Genomic DNA, 27,192 nt, shown 5'->3' with positions numbered 1-27,192 from the left:
TGAGACCCACTGAGCCCAGTTCCTGGGTTTGGAAGAGAGCTGCCTCTGAAGGAAAGAAGGAAAGAGAACCTTCCATGGACTTTCTAAGGCAGCTTCTGTTCTGCTCTGCTGGGGCCCAGGATACCTGCTGAAGATTCCTTCATTACTGAGGACCGGGTATCTCCTGTGTTGCCTAACTGCCAGGGTCTGGGAGGAGCTTGCAAGACGATCTTAAGTGGGGGCTGCCAGCAACGACACTGCTTGTCATGAGCACCCACGATGGGCCAGGCTTGGGGACACTGCTTCATGCTCATCACACTGTCCCACCCTCAGACCAGCTCTGGAGGAGGACACTTTTCTGATAAGCCAGTCAGTCTTGTGGCTCTCAGCCCCACAGCTCGTAAGGTCACAGATTGGAATTTGGGTGATGATCTGTCTGGAATTCAAGCCTGAGTTCTTTGGGCTATTGTGTGGGTCTGAGTGATTCTCATCCCAGGTTTGGGGATGCCGAGGCTCGGGCCACACATCTAACAACTCTTTGCCAAGAAAAGCAGTTTCTTGTGTTTCTTTTCTGTGGCAGATGGGAGAATTCAGTTAACCCTAGATTCTAGACAGCTCTGCCTGAATCTTCATCACCCAAATAGAGCAAAAACTACCCAGATGTAAAGGTCGACTTACTTTCCTTTGTAGTCCTATGTTTGCCGGTGTGGGAGCCCTGGTTTGAGATAGTCAGTAAATCAGGCAACATGTAACATGGCTTTGATTCACACGGCAAATCAAGGTGAATGGCAGAGACACGTATTTTGGAGTCAAAACCTGGGTTCAAACAAGACTTGGAGTCTGAATGTCCACTATCTTTACCTTTCGTAGCTCTGGGGACCACATTCCCCACCTCCCACCCCACACTGGGCCTCAGTCTCTTGTGTGAAACCGGGCTAATGATCTTTCTCTCTCAGGAACAACGAAAGGATGAGTGAGATCATCCGTATACAGTGTCAGGTCCCCGCAGAGCCTGCCTGGCACGTGCTGGGGACTCGGAAGCCAGTACTTGGTTCTTCATGACTGTCACTGTCATTATTGTTTGTGTCCCCCTCCTACCTTGCAGTGCGCAAACAGGAAATTATCAAAGTGACAGAGCAGCTGATCGAAGCCATAAGCAATGGAGACTTTGAATCCTACACGTGAGTTAGCCAGGCTCATTCTGCATGTGCTGCCTGGATTGGGTTCAGGGGCGCTAATCTGTGGGTTTCCGAGCCTACTCACTCTCTGCATGCAAATGAGATGGAGTCTTTTCTGTTCCGCGCTGCGCTCGCTCGGTTCGGGTCGGAGCAGCTCGCGTCACTTCCTGTCACTCTTCCGGCTAGCCTGAGTCCTGGAGGAGCTCCAAGTAAAGCTGCTTTGCCTCTCCCCAAGAAATAAGGGTGGTCTGTACCCTAGCACGGGGAAGTGGGGAATTGAGGCCAGTCCTTCTCTATGCTGCCCAGTCCTTCTCTATCCTGCCCAGTGGGTCTGAGTCTTTGCTGTGGGTCTTTGATCTCAACTGAGCAGGAGCAGGCAGGGACCCAGAGAGTGTACACCTTTAGTGATCAAGAGTGAGCAAGGTGGAACCCGCTCACTCTTAAACCCGCTGGGGGATAAGGCACAGTCTCAAACAGAATTAATGTCCTCTGCTCACATACCTGCTCCAGGCCCTGGAGGCATGACTGTGTGCATAAGCTGGGCTTCAGCGCCCCCTAGTGGTGATCACGCCTTTGCTGGTCTGGTCCAGAAGTAAGTCTCCAGCCTAGCCCAGAGAGAATGAATGCATGTTCTGGATGTAGGCCTACGCATTTTGACCAGGGCTAATTGGATCTGGACCTGGCAGTCCCACACATTTTTTTTTTTGTGGGCGAAAGCATCCAACCAAGACAGTGTGACCCTTGCCTGTGGGGTGAATGTGAGGTGGGAACAGCCTGACAGGCATGATCTCAGGCTGACTGAAGCTGCAGTTGTACGTTCTAATCATGGGAACTAAATTCAGTCATTGGAAAATCACTGGCTGTCTCTGGAGGAATAAGGTACATGAGAGGCACATGTGTAAGCCCAGGATGCACGGGTGCATGTGCTGGAGGATATTAGGGTGTCGCATTAAAGAATGGGAGCTGACTGTTCACCAGTCTTTTGGGTAGACCTGGAAAAGCTAAGTCAGGTTGTTATCAAGTCAGTGATTCTGAAAAGCCACAGCCAGGAGCAAAGTAGCGATGTGGCCTTTCTTGCTATCACAGGAAAGCTCTCCTCCTCTGTAATGTTATAGGCTATGATGATATTTTTTAAATCTTTTTTTTTTTTTTTCGGAGCTGGGGACCGAACCCAGGGCCTTGCGCTTGCTAGGCAAGCGCTCTACCACTGAGCTAAATCCCCAACCCCGCTATGATGATATTTTGCAGCCTGCTCTAGCCTCTGAAACTTACCATGGCCTCGGGACCTGTGGTATGGCTGGCATGCCCATGAATTAGCCCCTTCCTCTCTGAGCCTCAGTATCTACGTATGTATGATGCACTTAGAGAAGGTAGCCTTCAGGTCCTTCAGGATGCAGAGACCCCTGACCACCCCTTAAGGAAGTTCTGCAGCAGGAGTGCGCTTGAGCCACCCTCAAAGACTTTGCCCATCTCAGGCAAGGCTGGGCCTGATGTCCTGTTATGAGAGTGCCAGTTCTAGTATGAACCAGAAGCTTAGCCTATGTGGGGACATTTCCTTTGCTATGGTCACAGGGGTTTATGTTGTACCACAAAATATCCTCCAGGTATGCAAATGGGAGGGCTATCTGTATTCTTCCCCTGCCTCCAGTCACCTGGAACAGGGCGGTCGTCTGGAAGCACAAGCTTCCTTTGTCTTCCTTTTCCTTTCCCCTGCCACACTCTCTGCTTCCTCACTGACGTCACTTCCTAAATATTCACTATCATATGTGGATGGGTGTTTTGCCTGCGTGTTTGTCTGTCTACCATCTGTGTGCCTGGTGCCTGCGGAGGCCAGAAGAGGGCCTGGAGTCGCAGATGGTTGTGACCACCATGAACCTAGGTCCCCTGGAAGAACAACCAGTGCTTGTGACTGCTCAGCCATTTCTCCAGCCCTGTGGAGTTCATCTTCTTTAAGGCTTTCCCGCCCCCCTTCATTTAAAGCAGAAGAGACAGTCAGGGTGTTCCAGCCTTAGGACGCTTAGCTCAAGTTAGTGAAAAACTCCTTCCTCCGTGTGCACGCTTGGTGTGGGGAGCTGACGTCATTTCCTGTAAAGTGACTTTGCCCCTATACTGCAAGAGACAAATTAGGAAAAGCCCCTTTGGGTCACTGCCGGAGACGGGGTATAGTGTAGAAAATAAAAGCAGGCTGGACAGAGTGATGCCTTACCCTCTGCAAGGACTCAAGAGGCAAACAGTGATGGTGACCTTGTCATGAGTGAGTGGCAGAGCCAGGGCCTGACCCTGGGCTTCCTCGATGTAGCCAGTGCCCCCCTGGTGCTTCGCCAAACGCTCCACACTTGGCAGTGTGTAGACGCCTCCTTTACTGAACCCTTGAGGAAGGCATGGTCGTATCCATTCACCCTCTAACGGGCAAACGAGAAGCTCCCTTTTCAGGGCTCTCTCCCCTCTGCCTTCCTTCCCCCAGGAAGATGTGCGACCCTGGAATGACAGCCTTTGAACCGGAGGCCCTGGGGAACCTGGTCGAGGGCCTGGACTTTCATCGATTCTATTTTGAAAACCGTGAGCAATCCCTTCTCTCTGGGGTGCCTGTTGTCTGCTCTCCTTCCTGTCCTGCTGGATGGCACAGCAGGGTGACGGGCAGGGCCTCAGGGGCGGCTCAGGAACCAGTGAAGAGGAAGATCCAGTGTGGACAGGGGTTGGTACCTCCCTGGTTTCCTCTCCATTCACTGCCGCTGGACTGTCAGCTGCTCTTCCTATGGCTGAGGATGGGGTGAAGCAAGGGTGGGTCCCCCAAATCAAGGACACATGATAAGACTCCCTAGTCCTCTCCTGCCCTTTATCGTCCTGGGAGAGTTAGGTGAAGGGTCTTTATTCCCATTTATATTCAGGTAACCTTCCCTAACTCACACCGCAAGCTACAGTCACCTGGATGCTTGGGGGTCATCCCAGATGCCCAGTTGGTAACATGATGGCTCCTGGGTTATGCTGCATATGACCTTATAGGTAGGGCGAGCCAGGGATTTCACACTGCTGTGCCCTACCTGTTTGTCTAGGTCTCTGTCCTGCATGTGTGTCCTTCCTGGGCCTCTCCTCTGCAGGAGAGATCTCAGCAGCTTTGCAGGGTGGGCAGGGTGCTGAGGCTGGGCCTGAGCCACTGAGCTTTCTGCTTGTCTGTGTCTTACCCAGGCCATGGGTCAGAAAGGGACCAAACCAAGGTTAGGATATGGAGGAAGGACCTCAGAGGCGGTATATCCAGTCTCCCCCTAAATGACAGGTACATTATCACACACATGATTTCTGGTATTTTTAGACACCCATACATAGCACTAGCTCAAACAACGAGAAAGCCCTTCCTGGTTAGTTCTCATGAGTGCCCAGGCAGAGAAAGGCTCAGTTTGCACCTCTCTGACCCATCCCAGGTTCCCTCTTGTTCAAAGGCTTGCGAGGGCTCAGATGAGCTTGGGGGAAGAGCATCCTATTTGCTCTTCCCTGGGCTTACTGTCCCATGTCTATCCCGTGCCAGGTCCACATTCGTGGGTGTGCTAATCCGCTAGTGATTGCACCAGAAAGTTTCCTTTAAAAGAACCACATTAGGGCCGGGGAGATGGCTCAGAGGTTAGGAGCCTGCACTCTTGCAGAAGACCTGGCTTCAGTCCCCACTGCCCGTGTCATGGCACAACTGCCTGTGACCCCAGCTCCAAAAGGTCTAAAAAGCCTCTTCTGACTTCCATAGGCCATTGCACCGATGTGTACGGACCGCCCCAACCCCGACAAGCACACAGGTACCTAAAAATAAGACCTTAAAAATGAATAAAATAAACATATCATGAAGCTAACCAGGAAAACCGTCCCATTAAATAAGCACACATGGCATCCCCCTGTGGTTGAAAAATCAAAACACACAGGTGGTACTGAAACAACTCCAGGTGAAACCCAGTCCTGTTACTCAGAAGATATTTCCGTTGTGGGCGAGAGAGAAGTGATTTGTCCAAGAGCATCTACAAAGCAAGTTGTGGACCCAGCTCTGTCTCATTCTGGTGGCCTTCCTTTGCGGATACGGCCATTCTGTCAGCATAGCAGCAACTCCCCGGCCTCTGGACTTGCGTCACCCCTCCAGGCTTGCACCTCTCTGACTGTATTTCAATTTACAGAGATTTCAAGCTTCCCTCTTTATAAAAAAAGCACTTAAGGGAGACGCTTCATTTTCTTTTTCTTTTTTTCTTTTTAAAGATTGATTTCTTTATATTATGTATATGAGTACACTGTCACTGTCTTCAGACACACCGGAAGAGGTCATCAGATCCCATTATGGATCGGTGTGAACCACTGTGGGGTGGCTGGGAATTGAACTCAAGACCTCTGGTAGACCAGTCAGTGCTCTTAACCGCTGAACCATCTCCCCAGCTCCAGAAGCTATGTTTTCTTAAAGAATCAGACCTGATCTTCCTCACTGAGTGACGGAGACGCACTGCTATTAAGAGAGGAAGCTGGATCTTGGGCCCTGTTACCCTCTTGGTGGTTTCCCACAGTTGGGATCATCGTGGATGTCATGATGCCTCTGTGCTCTAGGGGGCGCTGTTTCTCTGTGGCGATCCTCTAGTCTCCACCTAGGCAGAGACCACCAAGGGGTTCAAAGGCAGAAAGAGACTCCTGTTTCTGGCCTGCTTCCTGCAGCAAGTGTTGTCTTAGCACTGACTCTAGGCTTGACCCTTTACATACTTCTAAGGAAGACTCACAGGGGCATGACCAGTATAGCCTCTCTCTCCTGCCTCCTACTGCCTGCTCTTTCCTGCCCAGCGCCTGGCCCTGTCCCCCCACCTTGTCCTTGAGAACGGAGTACCCTGTAAGCTACTAATCTGCTCTACTAATCTGCTCAAGTAACACCACGTTATGTCAGGGTCCCTGGGATCCCAGCCATGAACAACAATGACAAAGCTTAGCTCCCACCCCTACCACTGCTAAACTGTTTGTCTCTTCTGGAATGGATCGGGACCTGGGTTATCCTAAACCACACACTCTGAGTCTGGCTTCTGCATTTCTTTCAGACATCGATAGCTTGGACCAAGTGAGATGGTAGCTTTGGATTTAATTTCCATACATACTTATGGACACATTCCTTCCCTCCTCATGCACCACATTTAGGGAGGCCTCATGCACTTTGGAAAGGGGAAACTTGGTGACCTTTAACCTCTAAGGTTACTCCAAGAGTCTATATTCTCTGTGTCTGAGAGCTCAGAATTCTGAGCCTGTTATTCTGTTTATCTGAGACTTGAGCCTGATTGCTGGGTCAAGGCCTGGGCACATGATGATTACAATACCAGAGGGTGGTTGCCAATAACTGCTTCTTCAGTCTGGGGTTGGGGGTAGCTTACATTTTTCAGGAGATCATAGTTTGCAAATTTTGTTGACTCTCAGAATATGTGGGTGGGGAAGAAAGACTGGTGTCACCGGGTCTCAAATTGGGGTGTCTTGGGTATGGTGGGAGACTCCACATTTGAGGCTAGGTGTCCATGAGGGTTGGGATCATACTTGGGCTACAGCAGGGGAAGTGTTCTTGTCAGAGTGGGAGCCTGATGGCCTCTGTCTGCCCCTGGGTCACTGTCCTTCTGTGCTTTTGTTTTATATCTTGATGAACAACGTGAGAGTTTCTATGTATGGTGATGTTGAAAATGGAGGTGGGAACCAGCACCAGGCACCTTGGTTAGCTGTCATGACAACAAGATCTTCCCGTGTCTCTCTAGCCCTAGAGAGCTCTATGACCTCACGTCATGATGACCAAAGCGACCCCCCAAAACTGAAGCTTCGAAGACTCTGAAATTCCATCCCCCCTCCCCCGTTTCTATAATTCAGTAGACCCAAAATAGAGTTGATAAACACAGGGTGGGGCGTGTCAGGATTACACACATCTCATGTGGTTCGCAAGCTGGGCTACATTTGAATAATGTAACAGTGGTTAAAAGTGAAGGCTTTTCATGTGACAATCCGAGAGAGATTTCCAGATTCTCTTGAGCAATAAGATGTGAAACATGGGAGCCCAGAGGAGCTCTGGGCAAGGTGCCTTGTAGGTGGGGCACATGTTCTTTTCACCTCAGCCCCCCTCACTCCCTACTGTCTCCCTGACCCAGAGGAAGAGACTCAGTTGCTGTTTGGCATCTTTTGCTTGGTTTTTCCGAGACAGGGTTTCTCCATGGAGCCCTGGCTGTCCTAGAACTTGGTCTGTAAACCAGGCCGTCCTCAAACTCATAGAGACCCACCTGCCTCTTCCTTAGGGATTAAAGGCGTGCACCACTACCCCTAACTGGCATCTAGTGTCTAATACCCAGCTCAGCCTCCATCATTTAACTGCTGGCCTGGTCCCAGTAGGGATCTGTGTTCAAGAAAAACCAACCTTACCTGGTTCCGTAAGTTGTCTGGAATAGTGTTTTCGTATGTACAAGACACTGATTCTAAAGTCCCCCTATGTTTGAACAACTTGGCGTGTAGGAAGTCCACTGTACCTTACATGGGGTGTAGTGTCCTGTCAGCTAGGTTATGTAGTAGTTTCCGCCCTGGATCTCAGGTAGCTGATCCCTGCCCCCAGAGATCCCCCTGCTGCAAATGAGTCAGGCAGACAGACGTGTCTCCCTTGAAGGGGAAGCTGGAAGCTGAGAGAGCAATGGAATGAGGCAGGAGTTCTCCCCGGGTGCATCTCCTCAGCCCCTCCTGTTCCTGCCTCTAGTGTGGTCCCGGAACAGCAAGCCCGTGCACACCACCATCCTGAACCCTCACATCCACCTGATGGGTGACGAGTCAGCCTGCATCGCCTACATCCGCATCACCCAGTACCTGGATGCGGGTGGCATCCCCCGCACGGCCCAGTCAGAGGAGACCCGTGTCTGGCACCGCAGGGATGGAAAATGGCAGATCGTCCACTTCCACAGATCTGGGGCGCCCTCCGTCCTGCCCCAGTAAGAACTCTTTCTTCTTGAATCTCTGTTGTGTGTGTGTGTTGGGGGGTATGCCTGGGGGGCCAGGCTGCTGCCTTCAGCCTCCAAATTGCTACAATGAGGGTGAGAAGACTAGAACTGGGGGTGAGAGTTGGGTGGAAATCCCGGGAGGTGGCACTAACTGTGTCTAAGGTGGTGGCTTTACTGTGTCTTACAGTTGAAGGACCAGGCCAGGGTCCCTGCGCTCTTGCTTCGCAGAGATCCACCCTTTGTCCATGGAATGTGGCTGCTGGCTCTCCCTTGGATGTTGCTGGAATTCTCCCTGTCCTGTCACCCTACCGTTGCCATCTCTGTATTTGCATCACGAAAGCCTGCTTGTTCACAGAAGCCCTCATGACGTCACAGCGAATGGCCAGCTCTCTCCAGCTCCACTGCCCACGCTCTTCCTGCCAGTGGGGACCTTCTTCAGGCTTGAGTACCCAGGGTGCTGGCCCCAGGAACCCCCATCCCCTACCCACTCTTGTTAGCCTGGCCTAGCTTTGGCCCTAGATGAGGAGGCCCCAGCTGTGCATTTGGCAGGAAGTAAGGTAAGAAGAGGAGGGCAAGCTGTGACCAGGGCCCCTCTTGTCAGTTCCTTTCCTTCTGGGGTCCCCAGGGAAGCGTAGATGAGCCCCTCAGTCTCCAAGCCAACTCCTTGTAAGGGAGACTGAGAGAGGAGTCAACACCAGGAACTGCTACTCCCATCTGCTCCCCTCTGGGCTGGCCTTGCGTTTGATCAGACCATCCACCCTGGGGGAAGAGAGGGAGTGGGCTCTACGCTCTGTCCAGGTGCCCCACTCACTGCCTCAGTCCGTCTGTGAAGTTTGTCTCCAGTGCTGACCCACCCTGCCCTTCAACGTCCTTGGAGAATTCCAGCCTCATCTGTCTAGGAGGAGATCTGATGGTGTTTCAGGGGCAATAGCAAGCAACACTTAGGTATCACTTCTACTTGGACGCATGCCTTTTTACAGCCAAACCTCTGTGTATTTCGTAAATGGATTTCGCGTTAACGGACATTTATGTGATAACTAGACCTCTCAAGTTATTGTAAAGAGGCGGATGGGTTGGGAAGTGGGTGGGAAGAGGAGTGAGGGAAGTTTTACCCCGTTCAGAGGTTTTTTTGGGGGAGTCTTTCTGGGGTGGCCTCAGCCCCCCACCCACCCCCCCCCCACCCCCACCAGGGAGCACGTCTTCCTTCCATTCTGGTCCCCAAGGTCAGCTGACAAGGTCTCTTCCAGGGCCAGCATGACTAACACACAGTGAGTCAGGGCAGGGGAGCCCATCAGGATGGGAACATCCAGACTTGGCATCCCTGGAACTGGAGATCTCACTACCCTACTTCCTGGGAAATCTTTCTCCAAATCTTCCTGCTCTCCCTCCCCATCCCGGTGCCGCTCACTACCATCTGGGTTCCTCATTCCCATTGACTCTCTCAACTCGGCCAAGCAAGAGTACCAGAAACTTATTTTCCTACTTCACGCTGAACTTGGGCTGGTGCGCGCTCTTAATTGCGCTTGCCTGATTGCCCGGCCTCCCTCCCCCAGCCCCCCCTACCCTCTCCCTCTCTTTCCCCTCTCCCTTCCTTTCTCTTTCTCTTCCTCTCTCTCCATCTTCCTGGGTTTGGCTCTTATATGGAATGCTGTGTCTCATCCACGGGGATCCCCTGTCTGCACCGTTTTCTTTGCATGACTTTATATGCAGTAAGTATGTTGAGAAAAAAAAAAAAGAGCAAAGACAAAAAAGAAGAAAAACACTCAGCAAAATCAAACGACACGTTTTGGACAAAAAATATAATAATAACATTCAAGGTTATATTCTCAGTGTCCAACTTGGAATTACGTTGCTGCCTCTCTGTGCTTTTGGTCTCTGTGTGGCTGTGTTTTGCCAGCATGAGCCCTGTCCCCTCTGGAGGTCTCTAGGGGAGGAAGAGCCGTGTGTGGGGGGGTGGAGACAGCTTTGTCCTCTCAGCTTTTTTGGGGGGGGGGTTGATTGGAGCAGAAGTGGAAGGGATGTTTAATCCAGAACTTTCTGGTATTTCCCTTTCTCCCACGCAGTGAGCTATACGCTGGGCTCTTCTCTCAAATCCTGCTGCCCAGGGACAAGTATAGGGTAGAAGGGTGGCCCTATTGTCTAAGCCACTCCACTGTAGCCCTCTGCCTTTGGTAGAGACACTGCTACCCAGACCCAAGAATGGGCCCTTGTCCCACCCCAGATCTAGGCTTCTTCATAAGGCTCAGCAAACTCATTGTCCACAGCCATTCCCCCACTAAAGGTAAAAGAAGGTGTGGCCTTTACGAGGGGATACTTCGATTATCAATCAAGCCCTCTTCAAGCCTCAGTTTCACCACCAATGTTCCTACCCAGACTGATGGAAGGTCAAACTAAATGATATCACAAGTGCACACCATCTTTGAGAACTTGCTGGGTTTGTCACTGGCTGGCCTTCTTATGCACCAGGCCCGGCCAATTCCCATCTTTTCCCCTGTGTGCCCCCTCATTTTCCTATTTGGTGCCAGTCTGTTGAAGACCAGCAACAAATGCAGGGGAAAGAAGTGTCTGGGGGCTTTGGTAGGCTTTGACCCCCCCCCCCGTTCTGATCAGAAGGGTTGTGTGGCTTTGGGTGAGTCCTGTGCCCTCCTGGGGCCTTAGTTTCCCCAGCCAGAAGATGCCTATGATAGCCCTGCCTTCCGTTGGCTAACATGCCCCTGTCCACTGTGTGCCTGTCCACATGTGGGAGAAGTGGAGGCAGGTCCCTGCCCCAGTCTGAGACGGCCCGCTCTGCAGAGGCCGCTCCTGTGGGTGGGCAGCCAACTAATGTAGACCTTGGGACACTACAATGGCCCCAAGGTGGCAGGCAGGGGAACTGGCAGAAAAACTGCCCTCCTCAGACAAGCTTCATGCTCCTTCCAAATACCCTCCAGATGAAAAAAGAGAGAGAGAGAAACAGAGTCAAGTCACATTTATAGGAAAAGCATCTCCAGGCATATGTGCCATAGCTCAAATCCTGCCCCATGGCTTCCCCACCCCCTTCAAAGGGAGAGTCTTGGGGGAATTTGTTTGCCAGGCCCCGTGCTGACTTCTTTGTTACTACTTGTTTAGGGTTTTGTTCTAGTCTCTCTCTCTCTCTCTCTCTCTCTCTCTCTCTCTCTCTCTCTCTCTCTCTCTTTCTTTCTTTCTTTCTTTTTTATTATGTGGCTGTGAACTTGAATGACCATTGCTCAAACTTTCTGCTACTGGGGGGTGGGGTGGGGGAGGGGAGAAGAGACGTCTGTTTTATTCTTGGTGTTTTCAGTGGAATAAATAGCTACAAATTTATGTGAGTCCGTGTCTTCCTGAACTGGTCAAGCACAGAGCTCTAGGGGCTGGCTTTTTGTTTTGTTTTGTTTTTTGTTTTGGTTCCAAATCTCCCCTGTTGCCAAATAAAAGTCCCCGGTCCTGTAGATTGGAATAACTTGGTTCACATGCTTAAGGGTGAGCCAGTCATGGTCATGAGACTGTCTGGACCACAAGCATGCACCCTTAGGGCCAAGGACGGAGTCTGCTTTTTGTCAGGCATTTGGGGTACCCTTAACAAGAACTGTTGGGGGGCAGGTGGATTGCAAAAGCAGACAAGAGCTCAAGCATCTCTGAGGGGCCTTCAGAGTCTCAGCAGAGCCATGTGATACTGAACTAAGGGGATAAAAGATCTCCAGACTACGAAGGTGTGAGCCTAGAGCCTGTGGAGGAGCATTGAGCCTGGACAGCCAGATACCAGTGAGCTCTCCATGGGCCACAGCAGGGCCAATGTGCCAGCGCAGCAGTGTTGGCCCCCCTGGCACAGTAGAAACCAGCAAATTCATCGGGTGTGCTTGAGGCTGCCCAGATGTTGACTTGAGATTTTTGGTGCTAAATCTAGGACAGTCAGCCAGGCAATGGTGGCACACGCCCTTCATCCCAGTACTTGGTGGGCAGAGACATGTGGATCACTGACTGAGTTTGAGGCCAGCCTAGTCTACAGAACGAATTCTAGGACAGCCAGGGCTACACAGAGAAACCCTGTCTCCAATACACCAAACCGAAGAAACTAGGACAATCCCAGGCAAACCAGCCATCCTAAGCCAGGACCCCTCCTCCCTAAAAGGTTTGGATTTCATAGGGCCAGGGGGGATTGTCCATTGAAATTCACAGTTCTTCTTCTTCTTTTTTTTTTCCGGAGGTGGGGACCAAACCCAGGGCCTTGCGCTTGCTAGGCAAGCGCTCTACCACTGAGCTAAATCCCCAACCCCTCACAGTTCTTCTTAAACTGTGGTTCTTGTGCTGGTATCTCAGAGTCCCTGTATCAACTGCTTTCCAGAGCTGTCCTTACTGATGGTGTATGGCGTAGTCAAATGCAGGCTCTGAGAGGAATGTTCCCCTCACACATATCTAAGAATCTTCACAGTGAGAGTACAAGCCAAGGTTCAGTAGAGCATAAGAGCACAAACATTGTCTCAGCTCTGCATCCGTAACCCCAGGCACCCGGGCAGTGCAGAGGGGGCTTGAGAGTTTGTTTAGGCTGCCATTACAGATTCTCACCAGCAGGTGGCAGAACATGAGTGGGTTAAGGTATGTGTCCTAGCAGAGCCCGTGCAGGTCAGTTGAACTCAAGAGAGCATTTGAATGCTCAAAGCGTACCCTCTCAGATTAGAACGGTGTTTTTACCTCACAAGAACATGCTATGCTGCGGTTCACAGTGTGTCTTCACACCACTTGCCCTAGTTACAACAGTCTTGGGGGAGCAAGAAAGACAGCGGGACTCAGAAGGGGGCTCTGGAACCCAACCTTCCGAGTTTTAGCTTCTCTAGGGACTCCAGTACGGTGCTTTTCCAACTCTGGGCATTAGCAACTAGCGAGTGAGCGTCTTGGCTGCTCCTCACCTTTTGAGTCTCGGTCCCTTTTCAGTTGCACCTTTACTGCTTACTTCCGTAGTTTCCACACACTTGGTTAGGTTCCAATGCCCTCCTCCTACCCCACCACGTGCTCCTCACAGGCAAGCAAGGCAATAAGTCCCCACGCAGGACACAGGGGGCAGGCATTGCCACTCTTGCATGAAGCCAACCCTGGCGAGCACGTTGCCCAGAATAAAGAGGCAGACATGATACAAGCAGACGCAACCTTCTGCCAACCTGCAGCCGCAATGGCCGTCACTTACTGGGTGTTGACCAAGTCCACCCGTGTCCCCTCTCCTTTACTTGAGTGCTCTCAATCCTCAGTGCAGTCCTGTGATGGGCCACACATAAATAAGGTGACTGTGTGGCTAAAGGGTAAAGGAAGTCGCCCGATGGGGAGGGGGTGTGAGGGGAAACGGAGGGGGTGCACTGGGAACTACCACAAATGCTGACTTTTCTGGGCTATGCTGGAGCTGGGTTGAGGTCTCAAGAAGACTAAAAATGAGCTAGAAATATTTTCTGTTGTGCTATTCCAGGACATGGATGGGTCCCCAACAGTGGAAATGGACATCCCAGGCCTGGGTTGTAAATCCTTCAGAAAACACCCCATAGTAGCTTCTGGGAATGTTCCCCCAGGGAGAGGTGGAACAGGTTATCAATCCCATGCAAATGGCCCCCTCCTTATTCTTCCTCTGTTCCCTCATCCAGACCACCAAAGTTCCAGAGGTCTCAAGGAAGTCTAGCCCAGACAACTCACTTCCCAGGCTCAGGTGGAGGGAGCTAGAGGGAGACCAGTCCTATCAGTCAGGGGAAAGGGGGGAAGGACCACTGTCCTCTCCTAGAGTGGTCTCGGTGAGTCTCCGCCCCTCCGGACCTTTGTTTCTGCATAATAAGCATGACCTCGAACCTCTGGTCTAAAGTGTGGGGCTGGGGATGGCTGCTGCAGATTCAGTCACAGAACCCACTGGACAGAAATGTGTACCAGGTCCCTCTCTCGGGGAGGAAGATCTTTTAGGCTGGCGGGGGCTGGGGCAGCTGTGATTTCTACAAGCACTTAGATTAGATCTGCCTGTCCCCTCCCAAGGCTCTAAAGCTGGGCTGGATGCCCCAAGATGCCACTGTAGGAAGACCTACCCAAGGCTTCCCATTTCATCTCCTCTGACCCCCCAGCTCAGAAGGATTTTGCTGATAGGGCCTTCCCTGCCTCAGGTTTCTGAGTCCCAAACCTCTTTAGGACCCTGACTGCAGCCATTAGAATAGAGATTAAGGCAAAGCTTGGACTCAGATAATGACCCCAAACTTCAGATCTTCCTGCCTCTAACTTCCTGGATGCTAGGATGGCAAGCATTCACCACCACACTTTTTAGATTGTGTTATGGTTTGAATTCAGAGCCTTACACAACCTGGGCAAGCACTCCGCTCCTAGGCATACAGCCCGATCTGGAGAAGGGATGATATTTCCTTCCCACTGAGCAAATCCATCTCTGAAGAAGGGAGTCCAAAGATCTTCCGTCCCCAGGTCCATGGCAACGGTAATCAGCAGAAGGCCTGTGGGAATGGATCGGGGCGGCCACTTCCTAGAGTTCTTGTCTTTCCCATCAGGCACCTTGGTGGGAGGCCATGATGCCTATTGAACTCACTTTTCAGATGGGAACACTAAGGCTTGGCCTCTGAGGAGTGTTGTCCCAGTGCTGATAAGTCCTGGGCTGATGTCAGTTTGTCTCAGGCTCCAGACCTGTGACCCCTGACCTCCTCTTCTCTGGGCTGACTGGAAGTGGAAGCTGAGACTGCCTCTCGCCTGCATAATCTTACCTGACGGGTCTCTGCATAATCAGTCTTGTGTTAGGCTCCTTCATGATCGTGTTTTTTCCAAAGTATGGTCTAGGGACCTAACAGTTTCTCACTTCATCCCTTGCAAAAGGAAAGTGTCTCTCTCTGTTTTAGAGTGGAGGGGATTTGGGTTTGCAAGCATGAGGAAGTAGATTCTCAGGATTGTGGGGCCAGGATTTGACTGACCTCATGGCTCTCTCTCTGCCTTGGCTCCTACTCAGGGTGATTCCCTAGGGGTTGCAACTCTCACAGTTGTTGTGGCCATTAATGGGAAAAAGGTTTTCTTTCCTCCCAGCAAAAACCAAGCCTGGATGAGGGTGCTGGGAGGAGGCCTCTCTGTGGAGCAGGGCAGAGGAGGCGGACTGCTGCCCAGTCCCTTGGAGAGAAGTCAGCTTATAGGAAGGAAGTCAGGCAGAGACAGCAGGGGGATGCGGGCCAAGGACATGCTGTAGGCAGACATCCCTGGATGACTTTTCAGGGCAAGACCAGTGTCATTAAGAGCTTAGGCCCTGGAAAAAAAAGCTTGAAACTAACAAAGTCAAACTTTCCATGAGCCACCAGCAAAGAATGAGTGTTTGAGGTCAGCACGCCACAATCCGGTAAGCGAACAACGCGGGAGCCCATGGTGTTCCCAGGAGCCTGCAGCTCTCTCAACTCGTGATGGTTCCCCCTAGAGCCACCAGAGAACTGTGCTCAGTTTGCTACTCCACTGTGCATAACCGTGAAAGACCAGGGTTGTCCAGGGTTGGTTCTGGAGGACTGGGGCAGGGCCTTCAATCAACATATGTATTCCTTGACCTGTGCTGGGGCCTCATAGCATCCCCCCACTCCCATGGAGGTTGTTGCTGAAGAATTGTGGCTACCCCATTACAGGGAAAGAGCCGAAAGCTTGGAGAAGAGTGACTCCCTCTGAGCACATGGCTCCGGCAGCGCTGAGAGCAGGCCAAGCCTGTGGGTAAGCAGCCGGAGCCCTCTGCATAGCACCCTGCCACTTCCTAAAGTGCTCTGAGGCCTGAGGAGTACGAGACAAGAACCCCAGTGGCATAGACTATGCTGTCTCAGAAGGACATGAGCGCCACGGACATAAAGGCCTGGCTGTCTGGACTCACCAGATGTGGGGCTGAGTCAGACTCAGGAGTCACATGTGGCTGAGAGTTGAGGAAAGCTCATGGAGGGGGTTGGCCAGGATTCAGATGGCACAGTATCAGGGTGGAAAGCATGGTCTAAGCAGAGGAGAGCTGGGTCTGCATGGGCACAGATGAATTTGCTAGCCTGGTAAATGGTAACAGGAGTGGGTGAGGCTTATTGAGGACCTGTGAAGGCAACCAATCTCTCTCTCTCTCTCTCTCTCTCTCTCTCTCTCTCTCTCTCTCTCTCTCTCTCTCTCCTCCTCCCTCCCTCCCCCTCTCTCCCTCTCTCTCTCTCTCTCTCTCTCTCTCTCTCTCTCTCTCTCTCTCACACACACACACACACACACACTGCTAGTGTTAGGAATGTGGCTATTTTTAACTGGACTGAGGAAGAGACCCTTGCCCCTTCTCATCCAGGTTGCCATCCAGAGAGCAGAAACTTGAAGAAACTATAAGGAGTGAGGAACTTCGTCTCAACCTTTCCCAGGACCCAGCACCCAGGGCAGAAGTGCAGGGCCCCGTGGCGTCCTGTACCACATCCCTGCTAGACAGACATTCTGTCTCTTTGTGCTCCCCATTATCTTCCCCAGTTCAGAGGTGCATGGGTGCAGAGGTCCGCTGAGGCTAGAAGCAGATGGCCCAGTGGGAATGGAAAGGCTGGACCTGGCCTTGCTCCAGCATGCTCCGGAGAGACTTAGGCAAGTGCTGCCCTCTGAGATGCTCAGCCCCGAGTCTGCTGACAACCTGTACCCAAAATCCATGCCGCCAGCTACTCTCAGGAAGCTAGGACATGCAGGAAGCAGGCTACCTTCTGAGACAGAGCATCGCCTGAGAGACATGCCGAGTTTTCCACTTCAACACCTGAGCCTCCCTCTTGTCCTGCCAACACCCACTAAGGATCGCTTGCTCAGACTCCAGTTGTGGTCCTACTGTGGATTTAGCCAGTGTTCCCCTTGGTTTCTGTCCAATACTGTCACGGAGCCCTCCAGATGGGATCTCTGGTTCCCTGTTCGTTAGGCTCTCTGGCTGGTGTCTACCCAAGTCTGTTGTGACTCAGAGAGGTTGGAAATCAGTAAAGGGCTTGCCCTGGTTGGGTGGGAGACTGTGGCCCAGCAGGAAGGGCAGTTAGAGAGCACAGAAATAAAGAAGGAGTTCTGGGCCGGAAGACTGAGCACAGGTAACATGAGAACCTGGAAGTCTAGGGCTGGGAAGGTGGAGGACTCAGGGGTTCAAGGGAAACCCCAAGAGCTGAGGTAGAGTCCACAAAACTGGGGTGGCCCATAACCTTCTGACCCTTCTCTCACTACAACTTGGAAGAAATAATGTCTCATCTCCAAGATCCTCTCGTCATTTCTTGGTTGCCTGCTGCAGCCATGACCAGGTGCCCAAGGCAAGGCCCTGGAAACCATGGCTCTGGGTGGGCAGAGTGAATCAACTGCCCTTATTGGCTATGGAAAGAAGGCTGCAGGCCAGAAGGTGGAGGCTGTACCTGGTGTGGAAAGAGGAACCTGCCTTGGGAAAGGGGTCCTGCATCATCCTTTTCCTACCTGGAGTACCAACAAAGGGGTGGGCGGGTCTGGCCCTTTGTAAGGGGAAATGTATTAATACCCAAGTATCAGCCACCTTCCTTTCTTCCCCATCAAAGCCTTGCAGGCACCTGGGTCTGCATTAGAAAGGCTTAGGCTCTTTCATGTGTTGAGGCCCTGCAGGAAGCCGGTGAGAACACCAAGAGATTCCTAGGCTTAGAAAACCCAAGCCGGGACCACCAGCTCCAGCCTCACTTTGGAGTGGTGGAGGATGCCACCACGATCTGCTACCCTCCCCACTTTGGGCAAGCATCTCTCCTCGGGGGCTCCATTTGTCTTCATGTGTAATGGGAGACTGAGCACTTTCTAGGGGGTCCAGTGTTCCCCTAGAAACATCACAAAACGAGCACCAGAAGCCAGGATCGCAAGAAACAGGCAGCCAACCTTGGGCCCCTCCTCTGTCCAGTGGGAGCTGGCAAACGTTCTGTGCCACCCACTGTGCCCTCCATAGCAGTCAGGTAAGGACGATGACCTCATTTGGTATTTATTGACAATCAACCAGCAGAACACAAATGGACTGGGGAGATGCCAGGAGAGAGGTGGGGCACAGAGGCCACTATGCTGAATGAAAGTGTCCTGCTCTCCTGGGAATGCAGTGTGCAGGCCACACCTGAACACCATCTCACAGGGACCCAGGGCAGAGGCTGCCTGTCAGGTGCCCGGCAACATCCGGACATATGTCCAATGTGTGGACCATCTCCAAGTCTTGGTAGCCATTGTTATTGGAAGCCACAGGGACGGGGGAGTAGGTCCTGACTGGAGGCCTCATTCCTATCCCCTTGGAGGGTGCTCCTCGGGCCTCCTGCCAGCCCAAGGCATCGTGTCCAAATGGAGATTCCCACCCAAGCGCCTAACTCCAGCCATTAGTACTTCTCTCCTGTCCTCTGTAGGCCTCCTGTCTCTATACCTGTCCCTAATCCACACCAAACAGATCTAAAATGCTATACAGTGCCATGCAAGTCATCCCACCCTGCCTCTCTGGCTCCCCCTCCCTCTCATAACCCGGGAGCACCACCATCTCCAGCCCCTCCTGGTCTCTGCTCTGGCAGGTTGGGCCTCCTCCTGGCTCAGGGGCAGCTCTGACCCGCAAACCTTCCCTCTAGCCTCTTCTGCAATCTTTCACACCTCTCAGCCCTAAAGCTCCCACTTCTTCTGGGAAAACTGGCCTTAACACAGGAACCCACAAAGACTTTTCTACCCAATTTGGTCCCTGGCATTTATCTATATCCAGGGCTTTGGGGCTCTCCAGCTTCTCGCTACCCTGAACCTGGGGTTTAAAGTTGGCTTGTATGGAAATGTATCTTGTCAAAGTGTCTGAACAAAGATGTCAGATATGGTACTTGCTCCCCCAAGGGAAAGGGAGTTGACTGGCTGGAGGAGGTTTGGGAACAAGTCCTCTTGGGCATGTCACCTTGGTCCAGCTCTTCTCTCCCTGGCTTCAATGCACCCCCTCACAAACTGAGGGCTGAGCTGGATCGTTTCAGCTTTGAATGGGTTACCTAGTATATGTATGTCCATCTAGATAGAGGTTCCAGGAGATGTAGAGGCCACAAAGAGGGACTTAGGCTGGGGACTGTCGTTGCCATAGCAACCTCCCATTGCCTGTCAGAATCCCAACAGACAAAGCTATCCCCTGTGGGCCAAGGAAGGGACGGACGGGGAGGCCCCGACCAGCCCTCCTGTTTGGCAGTGTCTGGTCTCACATCATGGACTCCTCTTCCTCCTCTGCGATTTCACGGTCCACCTCAATGGCTGTATTCTCAAAGCTGGTGATGCCCCCATATTTTCGCATGTGTACCATCAGTGGTTTTGGTGACTGGCTCCCAGCCAGGGTGGCCACATACATGCCCGTCCGGTTCTCTTCCAGTGATGGGCCCCAGTCTATAGCAGGACGGCTGGCTTGCTGAAGTCGCTGTAGCAAGGCAATGATAACGGACAGACACTGAGAGTTTTTCATGGCCAGCAATAACAATGGCTACCAAAGACCTGCCTATGCCCAGTGAGAATCTTCTCTGTCACTTCTGGATGAGTGACTTCTAGGAACCCATCCACACTGGGGCATTGTAAAGAGGATATGACTCTGGTGCTGGGAATAACATGGCTGCTCAGGTTGTGAGATAACACACACACACACACACACACACACACACACACACACACACACACACACACACACACACACACACACACACGCACACACACACACAGACAAGCACTTAAAGGTAGACTCAGTTCCTTTCTAGCTCCCTTCTGCAGAAAGTAGAATCCAGACTTGTTGGGGACTTTTAGGCAAAAGCTGGCAGCCAGAACAGAGGAGAGGCTGAGGTGACTTCCTTAGACATTTCCCAGAGCCCAGCGTCTAGGCAGGAGGGAGCTAAGGGGCTGACCAAGCCTAGATTTCCAGAGATCATCCTTAGCCACATTCCCAGGCCCCTCTGCCCATTCTGCTGGAGCAAGAGCCCTGCACCTTGAGAAAAAGGAGGCCACTGATGAAGCCTGGATACAGTCTCCAAGGGTGCAGGGTGTGACTTGGTCCAGTGGCAAAAGCATTTTGGCACCCAGAGTGTGATAGCATTTATTCAGCTGTTAGAGCCAGCTTCCCACGAATTTGCCAATGGTGTCTCCTCTTCCACGGAGTGCAATCTGATTGCCTGTCATGCTCTCTGTGGCCCGCCCTGTCTACCTTCCTGTACTGAGTGGGTTTTGTTAACTTGGCACAAACAAAATAAACCCTTTCCTCCCATCTTGCTTTTCTTCATGGTGTGTCTGGGTTTGGTTTTTTTTTTTTTTAAGTTTACTTTTTAACTTTAAATATACGTGTGTGTGTGTGTGTGTGTGTGTGTGTCTTGTGTGTGTGTGTGTGTGTGTGTGTGTGTGTGTGTGTGTCAATGTAGGTGTCTGAGAGACCAAAAGAAAGTGTCTAATCTCTTGGAAATGGAACTACAGACAGTTGTGAGTTACCTGATATGGAAACTAGGGTCCTCTCCAAGACTAAGTGCTCTTAACCGCAGAGCCATCTCCAGCATGATCGTGGTGTTTTGAACACAGCAATAGGAAACAAACTAAGATACTCCACAACCTTGGACGTCCCACTCCCCCCACCCTATGTCTGCTCCAGTCACATGGGCTCTTTGCCTCCCTCTTCCCTCAGGGCTGTTCGACCTATTACCATCCACTGGGAATGCTCTCTTGATCACCTTGTCCATCTTGACATCTCTCCCTGACTCCGACTGCCCTGGCCAGAAGAGCATCCTCTCTCTCTCTCTCTCTCTCTCTCTCTCTCTCTCTCTCTCTCTCTCTCTCTCCATTCTGCTTTCAGCCCAGTGTTTGTTCTATTGAGGTAAGCTCTTCTTAGCAGCACTGCTGAGTCAGTGTTGCCTAGATCCCACACTGTAATGGGAGGTCCCCGAGAGTAAGGATTTAGATGTGTCCGCACATGCAAAACAAACAAACAAAAAACAAAACAACAACCACAAAAAATAGACCATAGTCTCTGAGCCTGAGCACTATAGGCCTTCTGGTAGGGACAAGCTGTGATACTGTCCTGTACATGGGAGAGTGCCACCCACTGTCCTGGTCTATAGTCCTTTCAGTTACCCTCCATGACAATGCAAAATGTCGCTGGATGCTGCTCAGGGGAAAACCATCCTCTGTGGGAACTCCTAGTCTAGCTTCAGCATATAGTATACCTCAGCTCTGTGCTGGGTGGCCTTTTAATATTTGTAGGATCCTATAAAAGAGTTATTTACCTGCCATCCCCTTCACTTCCACAGATATTATCTGAAAGTTGAAGCTCAGAGAGGTCGCTTAAGTTGGCCAAAGTCACATAGGTTAGAAGTAGGGCACTAGGGTTTAAACCTAGATGGACCCCGTCTTGAATTTTTCTCAAGTTCTGTTTTTCTGTTCCATAGTCTGGCTGGCTCCTTGTCTCCTCACAGCAACCGTATAGGCTAGCATTCCTGTCCTTAAGGCTAGAGAGATAACCAGAGTAGGGCCATAAAGCTGCTGGGACTCTGACACAATGAATAAAAAAAACTGGAGAGACTGCCCCTGGGCTTAGCCACAAAGCCAATGAACCCAAGTGCTGACTTCCTTGGCTCCAGGCTGCCCTGTCCTGCTGTCCTCCGCACACACCTGGTTCTTGAGCATGGGGGCAACTGGCAGATCTCTGGGAGGCTAAGGAGGACTCTGAGGTTCAGAGAAGGGAAAAGCTTAACCCATAAGCCATTCAGTAGTTGGAAGCAGGGAAAATGGCTGAACTCTAGGATGCCATGTGGCTGGGGTCACCTGGTGGGCACTGTGTGTGTGTGTGTGTGTGTGTGTGTGTGTGTGTGTGTGTGTGTGTGTGTGTGAGAGAGAGAGAGAGAGAGAGAGAGAGAGAGACAGAGAGACAGAGAGACAGAGACAGAGACAGAGACAGAGAGACAGAGAGAGACAGAGGCAGAGAGAGACAGAGACAGAGACAGAGAGAGACAGAGAGAGACAGAGAGAGACAGAGATTGTCTGTGTGGAGGCAGGCATGTGGCAGCAGTATGCTGGAGCACAGGCCTGCAGAAGGGGCCATGGGGACTGTTTTATAGGTCATTTCCCTGCGGCTCCAGCACCCTCTAATTGGTGTGTCGCAGGAAGGGTCTCCAGGCTCTATCTGGCCTGCTTGAACCACGAGGCTCGCTTGAGCTCCGTTCACGATGAGTCTCTGGCCTTTGGAGGACTCCAGACTCATAAGGGCCAAAGTGAAGGTTCTATGTACAAAGAGTGCTCTGGGCAGTTCAGAGAGCGCCCAGGATGTCCTTGTGGTCATACAGCATATCCAGTGGCCCACAGTGGGTTGCTACCTGTCTCTCAAGGCCTGTTGGCTCCTATGCCAATTGCATTCTCCCTATCTTGTTTTTTGAAACAGAGTTTTTCTGCATACCTTTGGCTGTCCTGGAACTCTCTCAGTAGCCCAGGCTGGTCTTAAACTCGCCTGCCTCTGTCTCTAGACGGCTGGGATTAAAGGTGTGCACCAATGTGCCTTTTGCTTTTGTTAACCAATTGCTCTCTTTAGCACAATCATTCTAGGCTAGTACTTATGGACCCAGCAGGGATGCTGAACACAAGACAAGGGGGATAACCTACCTTCTGGGGTATTTCAGTGTTATCCACTGGCTCTGGTCTCCAAGTTCAAGTCCTGACCCCTACACTATGATCAATGGTCTTTGGATTAGTCTGTTCTATTCTATTCCCGTAGACCCATGTGCTGTGAGGTTCAAAGCCCGATCCCAGCCCCAAGTGAATCTAGATGTCATGGACCTTTTGCAGTCTACAAGGATCCTGCCAGGTTCTGGATAAATGTCCCAACAGGTGTTTTGGGGTGTTTGTTGTTGTTGTTGGTTTGTTGGTTGGTTGGTTGGTTGGCTTAATTGAAAGCTGGGTCACAGAGCCTGAAGGCTGTAGGCAGGCAGTGAAGGTGGACTCACCTCCCAGAGCGAGCCTTCCTCTCGAAGCACAGCTACCAGCATGCCAGCTGGGATCATGAGGCAGGAGAGCAGGCCCATCAGGATGCCTAGCAGCTCGGCCCAAGCGGGGAAGCGATAGCTACCGTATTCCGAGGGTTGGTACTTGACGATACTGTACACCAGCAAGGCCTGCAGAGTGGAGACTCCAGCATCACTGTTCCTTGAGTGGGGCCCAGAGTGTGGCGTGGCCAGGGTCTGGACCACCTTAAGGCTTGAGAGAGCCTAGTTGGGACCTACCCATAGTCCTCAGCTGTACCAGAACTGAAGATGGTCCATCTCTGGGGTCTTTGCCAGACCTGAGCTATAGGCCAGCTCAAGCTGACTCAATAGGAAGGTTTGTAACAGCCCAGCTCAGAGATATCCTAGTCCTGAGACAGCCTCTCTCCCAGTTACTCCCACCCTATGACAAGCAAAGCACAGTGCTGAGGCCCTAAGAACTAGAAAAGCTCCACCCATTTGCTGGCCAACTGTAAGCCTAGGTCTAGCACAGCTCAGAAAACTGGGGTTTGGAGTCGGGGATGTGTCTGCTAGGTTCTCATCCTCCACAGCCTCGGCAAAGCCTCACTCAGAGCCACAGTTACCCAGCTAAATGCACAGAGGGGCCTGCCCTTGGCCTTAGGGCCCCAGCCAACCACCTTCCCTCCCACCCCTGGTTACCAAGAGTGTGGCCGGAGACAAAAACAGCCAGCAGGCCCTGAAGTAGAGGCCTGGCTTGAAGCCCAGCATCATGTGGATGTCACGACAAAACCGCTGGATGCCTGCACAGGGGAGAAGGAGTGTCCCCATGCTAGATCCCATCGGTGCCAGTGACCCCTCCTCCATGCCTGTCTCCCTGCCTGGCTGCAGTACAGGGCCCACACCCTGTTCTCTCACTCCTGGGAGTGTCAGCCTACTCCCCCCCCCCCGCTGCCTGTTCCTATCCCACCCCCAGCGCCCTTCTTACCGTATACCCGGGTGACAGCGAGGCATGTGGTAATCACCACCACCATGAGTCCGAAGCTGGCGCTGTAGTCATCCAGAAGGACCAGCCAGTACATCCCCCCCTAGGACACAAAGCACAGCACTGGGCCTCCAGCCTCCATCTCTGTCTCTGCTGTAGCCCATCTCCTTCAGTCAGGAGTGAGTGCGAAGCAGCCAGGGCAAATGCTGAGGGGGTTGGGGGTAAAATCCACGGAATGGTCAGCCTGCTCAGCGCTGTAGAGATGATGTCCCTTCCTGCTACCCAGCAGCCCGGTCTCCTAACAGGACCCATACATGCATGAGGAAAAATGGATTCAGAGAGGGGAAGTCACTTGTCTGGAGTTACTCAGCGAATGGAGGAGTGAGGTTTGAACCCAGGTCTTTCAAACTGATTCCAGAGCCAGAACTCAAGGCCAAGTTGCCTGCCACAGGAAACAGGCCCTGGTAGGACCGGAAGCTATTTGGTGACTTCTCAGCCGGCCCAAAATACCCTCAGGTGGTAAACAACACCCTGCCCAGCTTCCCAACTTGGTGCCCCTTGCAGGCCACTCACATCAGTGGTGAGGATCAGTCCCATCAGGTACATGGCTACACAGATGAGGCCTGAGAACACTGCCTTCTTGGGCCGTAGGTAGTATGGGAACTCATCGGTCACTGCAGTCACTATGGTTTCCAGAAAGGCAAACTGCAGGGGGTATTGAGGTCAGAGCTGCACCCACACACACACCAGTGCCCGCACCCATGGCCAAGGCTTACCTGGCTATCGAGGCCAAGAGTCAGAAGCATGAAGAAGAAGAGGAAGGACCAGAAGGGTGACAGAGGCAACATAGTCATGGCCTGTGGGTAGACAACAAAGGCCAGGCCAGGGCCTGGGCCCAGGGCATGCAGGGTCAGCAGCCTGGGGTACACAGTGTGCCTCCACATGCATTCAAATACATAGGGTTGCTTGTGTCCATGTGGGGGCGCACTCACTCACCACACCCAAGTCTAGAGACCAACACTAATGGAACACACTAATCCCTTTCTTAGTTCCCAGGGCCAAGGTTGGCACACTGCAAGTACATGGGACTACTGAATAGGAATTAGCAGTCATGCACAAATACACACAGGAACCAAATGTAGCACATAGTCAGAACACAGGTCCGCGTGCACAAGAGCCCCATCAGTACACATACTTACATTCACCCACTGAACACAAAACATGCTGATTCAGATTATTGGCACCCTACATTCACTGTCACACATACATCTCAACCCAGGATGTGACAAACAAGACCTGAAAGATAAGACAGCTTCATACAGAGACGCCTTTGTCTCCAGAGAAGATTGTTATTTACACACTCATTTGCACACCCATGCATTTACACAGATGTCCCACACAAGTGTGTGTGCACGCATGCACACGGGTGCACGTGCACATGAGCACACACATATACACACCAAAACAAAACAAAAACACCCTCCCTGGGGAAAAAAAATAGCTAGCTACCCCCATCTTGCCAGTCTGTGTTGATAGCATACCCTGGGACGCGGCTACCTCTCACCCCAGCTAAACCCTCACATGCAGCCTCTACCTACCTGCTTTGGCCACTTGGTCCACAGGCACACCCAGCTCCTGAGACATGTAGCCCAGCACCGAGAAGATAGCAAAACCAGCCAGGATGCTGGTGATGGCATTGCCCAGAGTGACAATGAAGGTGTCTCTGCCAGGAGAGTCCAAATCCAAGCCAGGGTGAGCTGGCCAGAGCCTCAACCCAAGGGAGCCTCCAGGAAACCGTCCTCCTGAGTTTGGCCCCCAGTACTGGGAAGATGCGGGCACTGACCTGTAGATGTTCTGGTGGAATGTGTTGTAGGAGGCAAAGGTGAGAAGACCCCCAAAACCCACTCCTAGAGAGTAGAAGATCTGAAGAGCAGCTTCAATCCACACCTGTGCCAAGGAAAGAAGGGGCAGGGAAGGCAGGGAGGGCCCAGGAGGAGGGTAAGGGTGAGAGAGAGGTTCAGGGATGGGGAACAGCCAGGGTTACAAATGAGGGCCAGGAGCAGACCCAGCTCCAGCACTTACACTGCAGGATGTGGGCAAGTCTTTCCCTTTTCTGGGACTCAGTTTACCACCCAGGATCTAGTAGACGCTCTCTAAGCCTGGTCCAGTCCTGAAGGAAGGTGTGGCCAATGCAGAGTGACCAGCAGATTGGAGTTGAGCAAGGCCTAGGTAACCACTTTACTCCCTGCCTGGAGTCGGAGGGATCTGAACTGGTACTTGTCTTTACCAGTTTCTAACTCCATCCTATACGAGCCCCGTTACCGCTATGCGTTCCAGGTCCCTCATCTGTGGTAAAGGACCTAAAACAGTGCCTACCTCGTGAGGAGGCACAGTGATCGTGAAATCATTAAGTGAGTAAGAAGTGTCAGGTACGGTCAAATGGTCAATTACTGTCAGCTGTCAGTACCATGTTGTGATTGTCACTGGTACCAACGTCCTCCCTGGGCTTTGAAGCTAGACTGATGTGAATGGAACCCCTGCCACGAGACCTTACACCCATCACTAATTCTTGTCTGCTCCCGGTTTGGTTTTGTCAAATGGAGAAAATAATCCCTGCGCCCTAGGATTTTAGAGAATGGATGAGGACACACAGGAAGGGTCAGGACAGCGCTGCAGCTGGAGGCTCCGCCATGGAGGGTCCCCCACCCCTGCTCCCTCTCCCATGGAGCCTTCCTTTCATGCTCCCTGCTCACCTTGGAAGACAGCAGGTGGTGGAATTGGGGGGTGAGATAGAACTGGATGCCCTTCCAGGCCCCGGGAAGGGTCACTCCTCGAACCAGGAGCATGAGCAGGATGAGGTAGGGAAAGGTGGCTGTGAAGTACACCACCTGGAAGAGATAGGCTGGAGTGGCAGACGAGCATCCACACAGCTCTGCCTGCCATGTCCTTGATGCCAGAAACCCACCTCTCATCTGTTGGTGGTCCCGAGCTAGGGAGCAGCCACCACTCTGGGTATCTGTCCTTCTCTCCCCCCCTTCTATTCTCCCCACCACCAGTCCAGAGTTGTCACCCTGCTTCCCAAAACCACCCCATCCCATCTCTACTGATTCCTCTGGTACAGGCTAGCGCCACTGGGGATGAGTCTCCCGCTCCTGTGTCCAGCCTGTGTCCCTGCACAC

General features: G+C 52.1%; 2 protein-coding genes across 5 annotated transcripts in view; one reads left to right on the top strand and one right to left on the bottom strand.

Moving 5' to 3' along the window:
* Positions 1-11,442, top strand: part of Camk2a (calcium/calmodulin dependent protein kinase II alpha) — a 63,755-nt gene extending 52,313 nt beyond the window's left edge. The window contains exons 15-18 of the mRNA XM_032886176.1: positions 1,085-1,160; positions 3,622-3,716; positions 7,876-8,104; positions 8,301-11,442. Of these exons, the coding sequence (XP_032742067.1) occupies positions 1,085-1,160; positions 3,622-3,716; positions 7,876-8,104; positions 8,301-8,304 (404 nt within the window). The 3' untranslated portion in view covers positions 8,305-11,442. The remainder of the gene's footprint in view (positions 1-1,084; positions 1,161-3,621; positions 3,717-7,875; positions 8,105-8,300) is intronic.
* Positions 11,443-18,041: 6,599 nt separating this feature from the next.
* Slc6a7 (solute carrier family 6 member 7) overlaps positions 18,042-27,192 on the bottom strand; it is a 19,999-nt gene continuing 10,848 nt past the window's right edge. For all 4 annotated transcript variants that reach the window (XM_032885692.1, XM_032885694.1, XM_032885695.1 and 1 more), the window contains 9 exons: positions 26,767-26,901; positions 25,857-25,960; positions 25,612-25,736; positions 24,790-24,902; positions 24,587-24,718; positions 24,017-24,116; positions 23,731-23,831; positions 23,035-23,202; positions 18,042-19,487 (listed from right to left, as the gene is read on the bottom strand). In XM_032885692.1, the coding sequence (XP_032741583.1) occupies positions 19,275-19,487; positions 23,035-23,202; positions 23,731-23,831; positions 24,017-24,116; positions 24,587-24,718; positions 24,790-24,902; positions 25,612-25,736; positions 25,857-25,960; positions 26,767-26,901 (1,191 nt within the window). In that variant the 3' untranslated portion in view covers positions 18,042-19,274. The remainder of the gene's footprint in view (positions 19,488-23,034; positions 23,203-23,730; positions 23,832-24,016; positions 24,117-24,586; positions 24,719-24,789; positions 24,903-25,611; positions 25,737-25,856; positions 25,961-26,766; positions 26,902-27,192) is intronic.

This window comes from Rattus rattus, chromosome 15 (assembly GCF_011064425.1).
Source record: "Rattus rattus isolate New Zealand chromosome 15, Rrattus_CSIRO_v1, whole genome shotgun sequence".
Lineage (NCBI taxonomy): Eukaryota > Metazoa > Chordata > Mammalia > Rodentia > Muridae > Rattus > Rattus rattus.
This window is presented reverse-complemented; position numbering and strand designations above follow the sequence as displayed.